This window comes from Ovis aries, chromosome 17 (assembly GCF_016772045.2).
Source record: "Ovis aries strain OAR_USU_Benz2616 breed Rambouillet chromosome 17, ARS-UI_Ramb_v3.0, whole genome shotgun sequence".
Taxonomy (NCBI): Eukaryota; Metazoa; Chordata; class Mammalia; order Artiodactyla; family Bovidae; genus Ovis; species Ovis aries.
Window position 1 is genome coordinate 55,756,764 of NC_056070.1, and position 11,748 is coordinate 55,768,511.

General features: G+C 49.1%; 1 protein-coding gene across 3 annotated transcripts; it reads right to left on the bottom strand.

Annotated features, from left to right (window-relative positions):
• Positions 1–887: 887 nt before the first annotated feature.
• PRKAB1 (protein kinase AMP-activated non-catalytic subunit beta 1) lies at positions 888–11,515 on the bottom strand. 3 transcript variants are annotated; one of them, XM_012097823.4, is made up of 8 exons: positions 11,406–11,515; positions 10,994–11,172; positions 7,277–7,440; positions 6,357–6,450; positions 5,959–6,073; positions 3,924–4,057; positions 2,426–2,494; positions 888–2,210 (listed from the first exon to the last, which is right to left on the bottom strand). In XM_012097823.4, the coding sequence occupies exons 2-8, from the start codon at positions 11,150–11,152 to the stop codon at positions 2,133–2,135; spliced, it is 813 nt and encodes a 270-aa protein (XP_011953213.1). In that variant the 5' UTR covers positions 11,153–11,172; positions 11,406–11,515; the 3' UTR covers positions 888–2,132. The 3 variants fall into 3 exon arrangements, with proteins under 3 accessions (XP_011953213.1, XP_011953212.1, XP_027812325.1); XM_012097822.4 differs by having other exon boundaries at positions 10,994–11,238; XM_027956524.2 differs by having other exon boundaries at positions 10,994–11,515.
• Positions 11,516–11,748: the final 233 nt, after the last annotated feature.

Consider the following 11,748-nt stretch of genomic DNA (forward strand, 5'->3'; position numbering starts at 1 on the left):
AGACCTGGGTTCAATCCTTGGGTTGGGAACATTCCCTGGAGAAGGGAAAGGCTACCTGCTGCAGTATTCTGGCCTGGAGAATTCCATGGACTGGATAGTCCATGAGGTCACAGAGTCAGACACAGCTGAATGACTTTCACTTTCAATAATTAAAAAAAAAAATTCAGTTTGGAAAGAGGATTTTTGCATTATTTCCTCAGTCTACTTATATAACCCCTCCAGTCCCTAAATCTGGGGTTCCCACATCACTTGGATATACAGGGTGAGATGGCTAATTACCTAGGTAGGGATGTTTTGTAAGCTACTGTCTACCTAAGTGACCAGATGACCTCAGGGGTTCCCTTATCTCCTAAATTTATTTCCATGTTTCCTGATGGCTGGGAAGAAAAGGCTTATTAAAGAGACACTATAACCTTCCATCTTCTTGGTAGAAGGGACAGAGGCCCTTTTAGCTAGGGAGAATAGCTGACTCCAGAACATCCTGTGGTCTTCCCAGCAGAGGGTCATGATCCCAGGCTCCCCTGTGGTGCTTGTTAATGAGCAAGACCTCTGACCCAGGGAGGCTGCCAACTTGGGCAAGCCAGGGACTTTCACTACTGCCTCTCCTCGGCTCCTGCTGTGAGCAGCTCCAAGGGGCTCAATTTTATAGCCTCTTAATAGCCTTCTAATCTGTGTGCAGAACAGGTGGGTGAGAGAAAGGCCCCCCAGCCCTGCAGACAGCCAAGCTGCCCTGTCCTCTCATCCCAGAATGCCAAAAAGACAGTACCATTTTCAACGTGTGCCAGGGCGGGAAAAAGACTGAATAGCGCTGCACCAAACAGACCTCGGGGAGAGCACCTGTCTCCTCCAGATGACCGCGTGAAATCAGAGCTTCCCCCAAGTGCATGTCCATTCTCTTTACAAAGCTTTATTGCAACCTGTACATCAGGGGGACAGTTATTCAGTGTTTTGAAAACAGTAACAAAGAAGGGCACAAATACTGGACACCGGGGAGCTGGTTCCTCCATCTCCCAGCAGGAACCCAGGGCAGGATGACAGCTTCTGCTGACCTGGGGACAGGAACCTCAGGAACAGGCACATCTCCGGCTGTGTGGAGAGGTTCGCTTTGGTCCAAAGGATGTCTTCCTGATACAAATTCAGAAGGCGGCCACAATTTCTAACTTCCTTCTAGAATAAGCAACACCAGTTGCTGCAGCCTTCTTTGCTGAGTAGGGACCAGAGGTCCCAAGTAAGGTGGCTGGAGTAGGGCAGGGCGCCTCTCCACAATCTGCTGGGTGGCAGTGCCACCTCGTTCCAGTTCTCCAAAAAAGCCGACACCCTTCTGGCTAGCATTGGTCAGTCCGCAGGATCACCCAGCTTAAAGGAGGAATCCGGCCACGGTTTTCCGAGTCTGTTCTGAGAACAGATTATTGCTGAGCACAGGTCACATGATTGAGTCTAGTTGGGGTGATTTAAAAATTGCCCTAAGGCTGTATAGTCAGCCACTGCTGGTTTAAAAAAACAAAAACCACTTGATGTACATAAGCGTAAGAAACAACTGTAAAACTTCATCTGGAAATCAGACAAGCTCTAATTTCTACAGAAATCACACCTCCCTGTAGCAGGGAGTGGAGGACGATCTATTGCTTGATTTCATGGGACAGGCAGGACCAACACCCACTCGCTGGCGGGTCTGCAGGCAGGCCTCGGCAGGGGCGCATCAACATCAACACACCAATGATGAGAGATTCTGTGTAGCCTTGGGACCCGCTCCCCAGATTTTCACTAGCACAGCTCTCATCAGCTAGTGTTCATTTTTGGCTTAAGAAAAATCTCCATGTTCATGGGATTTAAATTTAGGCCTGCACCATCCTTCACACTGCAGGGTGGGGGCTACAGGCCATCCTACTCCACCCTCGGCCTCGAGGAGCCCCGGGGCTCAAGCCACCAGGTGCTGAGGGGGCTGTTACAGACCGAGGTACTCCAGGAGCTGCTGTGTCTGGAACAAACCCTCAGGTAGGTGTAGGGCGGGTATGAAATGCCTTACTGAGTGTGAAATGGGGAATTTACAGTCCGTTCCATCTAGCGAAGAGCATGCATGTATGGAGCCTGGAGGTGCACGCTGCGCCTGGGCCCCGGCAGCTCCCACCTCTTCATATGGGTTTGTATAACAAGGTGGTGACGTATTTTTTCTTGTACCGGTGGGTCGCGCTGAGCACCATCACTCCATCCTGAGGAAGAGGGTGGAAATCATCAAAGGCATGGCTAAGTCAGGATGCTCAGATTTTAGGGAACATGAGAATCATCAAGAGGGCGGCATAAACACAAGTGCCTGGGCCCGGAAGTTGCCTTCCAGGTAAGGACTTCAGGCCGTTCCAGCACTGGGGTTGGGGGGGTTGCCTCAGGGCAAGAAACACGGCTCAGAGAGTAACAAACAGGTCCTTACCTTGATGGAGAGTGCATAGAGGTGGTTCAACATGACGTGGTTCGGCTCAGGGAGCAAAGCTGGATCACACTGCGGGGGAACAAAAGCAGACATGTGTGCTTAGGATCTAGAAATCACGAAGATTCTCCCATGTTTCATGGGACTGGATTTCAAAGGAAAGGAGGCAGGCTCTCAGGCCCCTTTCTTCCTAAGTCAGGCAGTGAAAGGGCTTGTCCATGATCACAGAGGAGGTGAGGGGTCGTGCCTGGTGACTAAGCGGAGCTCTTGGGGTGTCTGCTGGGCACACCAACGTGCATCTCTGATCAGGCTTCATCTTGGTCTCTAGAGCGGGGGCTATGGCTTTGCCCTCTTGTTGGAGGAGCAGAAAGAAAACTGCACTGCAGGTGCTTTTAAAGCAAGCTGGGAAAAAAAAAAACAACTATGCTCCAGGCTCCTGAGCACTGGATTGCAAGTCTCTGAGACTCAGATGGTGAGCCTAAAGAAAGCACTGGATGACTGGGGGCAGGGAAGAGGCGCTATTGCTTCACACAAGCTCATGTATTACACCCAAAATGTTGCCACATCTTCCTATTTTTAAAGGGAAGTCAGAATCCAGGGTATTTTCAGTGTACACTCCCCAGTTTTATAAACGCTAAAGCGCGTGACAAAAGCTGGCTCAGCTATCAGGTGTGTGCACGGGGCTGCTCTCCACACAGGGGAGGGTTGGGACCTGGTGCCCAGGGACAGTGAGCCCCCGGGGAACACACGTGACTGCTGCAGCAGATGCTGGCACATGTGGGCCTCCAGCCCTGCACCTTAGCACACGTGCACCCACCTGTGTGTGGCACCCAGAACAGCAGCATGATTACCTTATCACCTAGCAGGCGTGTGTGTGTTAGGTGATGGCTTGGACCAAGCAGAAGAACATCTGGATTCCCAAGAATTATGGCTACTCTGCTCAGTCCAGAGCTGGGGGAACCAGGCAGTTCAGGTTAAACAGGATGGAAAGCTAAGGTGCTCTTAACTTTAACAAAGTGCTCTTCAGGATCCAGGAGAAGGCACGCTTCTTTTCAGCAGTAACATCAATTACCAGGGGTAATGTGCATTACCCACAGACCCTAAATTTTGATCCAGGAGCAATGATGCTTCTGAAGGCAATTCAGTGATTAAAATGAGATTCTAAAACTTGAGGGCCAGAGGAAGAATTCTATCATCAAGTAGCTTACTGAGAAGGGGGGGTTACATATTTTGTCATGAAATTAAAAAGGAACGGGGCTCAGGCTGGATGGGGGTGGAACACAAGAGGAAGAGCTCAGAAAGGCAGGGTGGGACGGGGAGGCGGCGTCTGCTCTGGGGGCACCTTGCGAGCAGCCCTTTCCCGTATCAGAGGTGTACCCGGCAGGAGCACTGATGGGCGACACTGACCACTTTCACCAGCTGCTTTGCCAGAGGTGGCCAGAGGGGAGCAGCGGAACATATCCACGGAGGACGGTCTGGGAAATGTCTGGATAATACTCACGGAAATGCCCGTGTCCTTGTTTAGGATGACTTGGAGGAGATGTGGTGGGAGGATGGGAGGCGCTTTAAACCGCTCCTCTGGTTTCGAGATGTAGGGCTCCTGATGGTAGGGTCCCGGCGGGGAACTCGACAACTCTGGGGGGGAGATGGCCGCAGGACACTTACTTGAGAAACTGGAGTTCTGGGTCAGAGTCACAGGAAGCTGTTTGCAGTGACCCGATCGACAGCCACACAGGCTAACACTTCCTCCTCGCTGCAGGCAGGGCCAGCAAACACCTCAGAGAAGCTCAAGGCTTCCAGTGAGGCTTACATGGTTAGGCCCAAGTTAGGAGCACTGCCAGCCAGAATAAAAACGAAAACAGGCAACCTGTTGACACAGGGGCAAGGGTACATTTCAAAACTAAAATAAGAAGTTGAAAACCTGACCTCTAAAGGCTCTCTGCTTCTACCGCTCTCAGGTTCTTTTCAAACTCATGCTCGAGTATATCACTTACACAGATGTATTAAGCTTCTAGCAGTGTGGTACTGTGAAAACTCAGAAGCCGCTCACTTAGTGACGTCTGGCCAGCTTGCAGGCACTCAGCTGAGATCCAAAGGACACTGGGGATGCATGCGGCCGCCTGAGACTCGTGCTGTCCACGTGAAGCTGAGATGGCCTGGCTCCGCCAACTCCTTCCTCGTCGCTTTGCAGGGGACAGACTCCCTTCACACAACCTGGGCCCACCACAGCAGGAAACAAAGGCACCGAGGGCAGGAAACCGAGCCACTGGGAACTAATATATATTTTGAGGAAGGGAGTGTCTGAGTATGAGAAGACCATGGGGAGTCTGAAGCTGGTTTACCAGCTTGCTTTCCCCAGGTGACCTCTGCTACAGAACCTTGACTAAAAGCTTTTGTATATGTGGCCTAAAATTTCACTTATCAGCAAGTAAAGGTATCTGGGCATTCCCCCAATTCCCACTTATCTGAGTAAGAAATGACTTCTCTCAAAGATCAATTAGCTATGGAGAGTGGAAGACTTATTTGTGATGTCTGAGTCCTGTTCAATGACCTTACTTGTCAGCCACGTGGTCCACCTGCTGGTGAGAGTTCTGAGCTGATAAACAATAAGAGAATGACCTTACTTGTCAGCCACGTGGTCCACCTGCTGGTGAGAGTTCTGAGCTGATAAACAATAAGAGATCCCGGGGCAAACCTCTGGGCCCAGGCAGGTAAGGGAAGACTCAGTCTTCAAACTGAACTGAATCTGTTTCCTTAGACAGTCGGGCACGCTCCTGGGGGGTCTCGGCCCCACCTCCCACAGGGGTCCTGGAGCTGTGTAAAGCCCTGCCCGAGGGGGCAGAGCATCTGGTGGGGACACTGAACGTGCCAACACGTTGTTCTCCCTGCCTTGCACGAGCTGTTTCTGAGCAGTTTCTTCCTGTGGGTTTCGATGGAAAGCAACTCACTGAATGACTGACCATCGGATGACTCTTGGAAGAAGGGCACGTTATACTAGGACCCTAACCTAGCAGGTTGTGCTGTGCAGCCGGTCTCGTGGGGAGCCTCCTCCTCTGAAGGGATTCTGACAAGGTGCAAATGGAATGTGTAAGTGACAGCCAAGGTCACTGAGGGGTCCATTTATCACCTGGCAGGCTAAAACTCTCTAGGAGCCCCAAGCAGGCAGGCGCCCCCAGTGCTGGCCCCTCACCAACTCAATGCTCCTCCCTAGGGCCTTATGGGCCTGGCCCCTGGTACGAGAGCAAACTCTGGTTCCATTTCCAGTGTCTGCTTTCCGTGGCCAAGCAGGCCTACCAAATCCTAGAGAGGGAGCCCCCGCCCCCTGCCCCCAAATGACTTACTGCTCCCTCGGAGCTAGATTTCAGCAAGCTGACTGAACACAGAGTTAGAAATTAGTTTCGTGGCCCTTTGGGGAGATATTCACATCCACTGATTGGGTGGCTCCCGCTCAAGAGGGAGAGGCAAGAGGAAATAAGCATAATTTGAAATGACACGGCCCCCACCTGCACACACAGGTATAAAATAACTGTTCATACCAGACATATCGGAGCACTTTTGGGAATCCACCATTAAAGCATCAAACACTTCAAAGTCAGTTTTCTTCACCTGAATGATGTTGTTGACTGTGCCAAGCTGGCTGGTGACTACTGGCTGGGAAGAGACAGACAGGTAGAAATCATAACGCGGAGGGTCTCCAAAGGTATTTTTTAGAGGATTTGGCATTCCTGGTGGGAAGGCTTCATCTCCTGGCCCGCCAACCAGCTCATCCAAGTCAAGGATGCCAACAGGCTGACAATGAGCACTGCTATCTAGCTCGGTCACACACGGGGACTTCTACCAGTAGGACAGAGGGACCTGGCAACTGTCTCTGAGGGTAGGCCCTGGGCTTGAATCATGCGGGCAGCCAGAGGACCCGGGGCGGGAAGAAGAGTACCTCGGAAGGGTCGTGTGTCCACTGGCCATCCACAAAGAACTTGTACTGATGCTCTCCTTCCGGCAGATCCAGGATGGCTACAAAGTTATTGTGGCTGCAAGAGAAAAAGGAAGCAGAGGGTGTCAGTAGGGTGAGCTGCACTCTGAGCTGACTTGCAAAACCAGCCACGGAACAAAACAAAGCTTCCACTTAAAATCAAGAGTTCAGCCACAGGAGAAATAAACATTTTTTCACCAACTGAAATTCATTATAATGATCTCAATCCAGAAAAGCCACCAGGAAGTAGCAACATAAGAGGTTTCCTGGAAAACTCGCTTTGCCCAAATACCACGAATCTACATTCCTACCATCAAAAACTCAACAAACAGGCATCTGTTCTCCTGCTATGTGCAAAGTAACCCCTGGCATCTGGAAGCCAAGGAGGACAGCAACACAAGATAAGCGGCAAGCTGCCGGCCAAGTTTTACCCTTTGTCAGTTTGCCTAGCGCAGGACAGGGGATCAATTTCACAGGATGTACAAAGTTCCCTACAGAAACTTGTGTAACTACCAACAAAAAAAGGTTCCAGGAAAACCTCTCTCATTTGATTGTTTTCTTCCCTTGATGGGCATGACTTATAACTGGGCTGAGTGGCTCCCTCCTACACCAACTGGACTCCTGGAAAAGCAGGCAGTTCCCTGTCGAGAACCAGGCCCAGCCTGGTTCTGTGCGTAACAGAAATACTCATAACCAAGTGATGTTTTCTTCTAAGTGTGTTTTTTGGGTGTGAGATTTTAACCCTGTGAATTATTAAGCATGACTATTTTTCCATTTAGCATCTACTTTATAAAAACATCCTCTTCTATTCACCCACAGGGATCATTCAGAAACCAGAGGATCCCTGGGTTAAGACAAATATGTGAACACGTCCACGCAAATACCTTCTTGTGAGGGGAAGTTTACTCCAGTTGTTAAAGGACCCAGACAAGTAAACTTCCTTTCCACCCCCAGTCCATCGAAAAACAGTTGGCCGAGCCTGGGCAGGAGCTTTGTCGTTCACTTCCAGATCGTGCTGCCAGGCCAGGAACTCCTCCTTCTCTGGAGCCTAGAAACAGAGCAGTTTACTCAGGAACAGGAACAGTGACAGACCGTTACCTTAATACTGACAATTCATTCTGAAGAGGCAGCTGTCACTACCCAGGTTTATATTCCAGCCCATTAACTTACCAGCTGTGTCTCAGTTTTCCCACTTGCAAAATGGAGAGAATAAAAGTAATTCTTAAGGTTGTGAAGGCTGAGATAGTCCATGTAAAATGCTCTGCATAGGGTCAGACCCAGGGTAGGTGCTTCATAATTAATAGCTATTGTTATTGCTGTTATTCAAGGGGTCCACATCAAAACTTGAGAAATTATAAAACTCGGAAGAAGGCAGCAATGAATTTGAGACTAGCTTAATAAATGTCATTTTCTTCCCTTAATTAAGCAAGATTTGAAGTATATGAAAATTTATTAGGGACAATGCCAGAGCTTTCAACTTGACAACTGGCAAATCCAGGTGCTGAGTAAGGGAAAAGCTACTCACTGAGTGCCATCCAGGCACCACGGAGAAAAAGGTAAGAAAAGACAAAGACTGACCCTCATTAACTGGTAACTTCTTGTGTGGGCAGCGTTGCGAAACGGAGGTATTCTGGGGTGAGAGAAATAAACACGTTTGACTCTCTGTGAAAGATACGTGGTTTTGGATCTCTTACATTTTTTCCTAGTCAGAAGCCAGAGTAGGAGTTCTAGGCTGTGACAGACTCTTAAAAGGTCTAGCGCAAGCTTCTAGCACCTTCATTTCAAATACTAACCTGAGCTCATTTAAAAGATACCTGCATTCTTTGAGCTTTAACAAAAGCTACAGATTACCTCTTGAGAAATCTGTATGCAGGTCAGGAAGCAACATGCCAGTTAGAACTGGACATGGAACAATAGACTGGTTCCAAATAGGAAAAGGAGTACGTCAAGGCTGTATATTGCCGCCCTGCTTATTTAACTTCTGTGCAGAGTATATCATGAGAAACGCTGGACTGGAAGAAACACAATCTGGAATCAAGATTGTTGGGAGAAATATCAATAACCTCAGATATGCAGATGACACCACCCTTATGGCAGAAAGTGAAGAGGAACTAAAAAGCCTCTTGATGAAAGTGAAAGAGGAGAGCGAAAAGTTGGCTTAAAGCTCAACATTCAGAAAGCAAAGATCATGGCATCCGGTCCCATCACTTCATGGGAAATAGATGGGGAAACAGTGGAAACAGTGTCAGACTTTATTTTTCTGGGCTCCAAAATCACTGCAGATGGTGACTGCAGCCATGAAATTAAGACGCTTACTCCTTGGAAGAAGTTATGACCAACCTAGATAGCATATTGAAAAGCAGAGACATTACTTTGCCAACAAAGGTCCGTCTAGTCAAGGCTATGGTTTTCCAGTAGTCATATATGGATGTGAGAGTTGGACTGTGAAGAAGGCTGAGCACCAAAGAATTGATGCTTTTGAACTGTGGTGTTGGAGAAGACCCTTGAGAATCCCTTGGACTGCAAGGAGATTAACCAGTCCATTCTAAAGGAGACCAGCCCTGGGATTTCTTTGGAAGGAATGATGCTAAAGCTGAAATTCCAGTACTTTGGCCACCTGATGCAAAGAGTTGACTCATTGGAAAAGACTCTGATGCTGGGAGGGATTGGGGGCAGGAGGAGAAAGGGACGACACAGGATGAGATGGCTGGACGGCATCACTGACTTGATGGACGTGGTCTGATTGAACTCCGGGAGTTGGTGATGTACAGGGAGGCCTGGCGTGCTGCGATTCATGGGGTCGCAAAGAGTCAGACACGACTGAGCGACTGAGCTGAACTGACAGATTAAAGAATCACAGACTGGTATCATTTTCCACTGAGGGTGTGATAACTAACCACAGTCAAAACACTGACCTACGGAGAATGTGATGGCACCCCACTCTAGTACTCTTGCCTGGAAAATCCCATGGACAGAGGAGCCTGGTAGGCTGCAGTCCATGGGGTTGTGAAGAGTTGGACATGACTGAGAGACTTCACTTTCACTTTTCACTTTCATGAATTGGAGAAGGAAATGGCAACCCACTCCAGTGTTCTTGCCTGGAGAATCCCGGGGACAGGGGAGCCTGGTGGGCTGCCGTCTATGGGGTCGCACAGAGTAGGACACAACTGAAGCAACTTAGCAAAGAGTACAGTTAAAAAGAATCCATGACTTTTTTTTTGTTGTTTCTAGGCATTTAATTTAGTGTGGCTGCTGTATCTTTCAATAACTTCTATGGAAATGATAGGGGAAGTTATTTAAAATTTAAAATAACTGTATAGATCACTTAAGTTAAATATTTCTTGTGAAGAGTTTTAATTTGGCAAAAGAACAGATACTTCTTAAAGAAAGTAGTTTGATTCTTATGATGTCTTAAACAGCCACCTTTGGGCCAAAATTATTTCCTGGGGAAAAGATATCAAACTGTTAGAAAAAGGATTTCAAAGTTCACTTTGCACACAACCTCAGGAATGCGGCAAACTCGGAAAGCAAGTTGAAATGACAGGCTGGAGGGCTAAGGAAAAGCAGACTCTTCATAGTTAGCCCAAAGCCAAGATTCAGGTGAGGAAATAAGATAATGACATGGTCACCCACTCCAGCATCTGAGGAAACACGAGCACAACTGGAATGGCCTGCCAGACAGTTAGCCTAATGGACAGTGATGATTAGCGGGCAACCAGAAACTAACAGGCCCTTGGGGGGGAGGGGTACTTGTCATCTTCCCTTAACTGACTGTCCCTTAAGCATTTAGCTCATTTCTATACCACATACATATCAGCTGCCAGAATCACTGAGTACTCTTGGACTGGGCTGTGCCCCTAGAAACAGACCACATGACGTGGTTAGCAGGAGAGCAGCTAGAGCAAGAATGGAGAATTATCTTCAGTTTATCATGAGTTAAAGCAGACTGCAGCAGGACATTTAAGTTTGGCCTGTAAAAATGTTTGCTTTGGCCTGTTTAAAATATTAAGTCATATATAAACAATAGGAGAGAGAAGCTGAGTAGCAGCTGGCTGCCTCCTTTAAACTGATGTTTCACTTACTTACTGACCTCCAGAAGTCAAATTACTCTTCTGTGCCCTCTCTCAAGGGTGAACCACAAATTTTCCGCATAACTAAAGACGTCTGGGCAGCTACAGTCAGCTATTCAACTCTTATGTTTATTTTACACGTGTTCTCCAAAATTGAAAAGAAACTGTAAAACTACAACAAAAGGCTCCGTCAACCTACTTAAAAGTGGTGGAAGATTCCTGAGAGCTGTGAAATTAATTACACCTAAGAGAAAAGCAGAGACTGGGGCTCAATTACTGCTAGTGCCACGATCTTAATTAATCAAAAATGTGAGCCTGTCTCAGCGCTGCCTTTTCCTTAATGATGTTAAACGAAGTGAATTCCTTCCCCCTCGGGGAGACTTTCTCACATCGGTAATTAGACACAAGTTACTGAGCTAAGAGGGCTCTTCCACTTCTTAATTAGAAGGAATAGGGCGCGGGGTGGGGGTGTGGGATCTAGAAGATTTCAACAACAGGTAAGGGGAATCGGATTGTCCCACTCGCTATTACCTTGATTTCCTCAGAGTGAAAGAGGTCGGCGTCTTCGGGACTGTCCATCAGGATCTTGGGCCTGTCTCCATCCTTGGAGCCCCCGGAGCTGTCCCTTCGGGGTGTCTTGTGGCCGCCCTGCCGGTCCAGCGCAGCGCGCTCGCTGCTCGTGTTGCCCATGGCGAGGGTCTACGAGGACACTGGGACGCCAAAGGGGCCTCACTCCAGGGGAGAGACAAGGGACACCCAGGATCTCCACCAGGACCCTAGGGAAACGTCAGATCACTAGGTACCAGAGCCCGCAGGCTAAGGTTCGGGGTCGGGATCCTGACTGAGCCGGGACGGCAAGATTGAAGAGGTCTCGCAAAGGCGCTTCACCTGCTCAGACAGCCGGCGATGTGAACCCACCTACAAAAGATAACCCGACACTCACCACACAACTCTCCAACCTCTTAGAAACTTCCGCTTCCGGCACTTGCGCAAAGGGACCCGACCCACAGAGTTGGGGGTGGCTGAGGCTCGAGAAGCCCTCGAGGCCAACTCGACCTCACTTCCGCTTCCGGTCCAGGTCGGCGCACTGGCAAGCTCCCTAGACGGTCCCGCGGGCTTCGGAGAGCGCAGTCGCAGTCGGCCGCTCAGGCCAGCGCGGGAAGAAGCTGCTGAAGGCCGGCAGGGGGCGCAGAAGCGCGCAGGTCATCTGGGCTTCGGCCCTGCGCTGGCAGGAGTGACAGTGTTACCTTGGTTATCTTTGCTCACTTCCAGTTGATTCTACACTT

What these genes read in the sequence shown, in the direction of transcription:
- PRKAB1 (XM_012097823.4), bottom strand. Translation starts at nt 11,152, where the DNA reads ATGGGCAACACGAGCAGCGAGCGCGCTGCGCTGGACCGGCAGGGCGGC. An exon ending in GGACACACGACCCTTCCGAG is followed by an intron (nt 6,074 to 6,356) that starts GTACTCTTCTTC and finishes GTCTCTTCCCAG; the next exon opens with CCAGTAGTCACCAGCCAGCT. An exon ending in AAAGTGCTCCGATATGTCTG is followed by an intron (nt 4,058 to 5,958) that starts GTATGAACAGTT and finishes TCTCCCCCCCAG; the next exon opens with AGTTGTCGAGTTCCCCGCCG.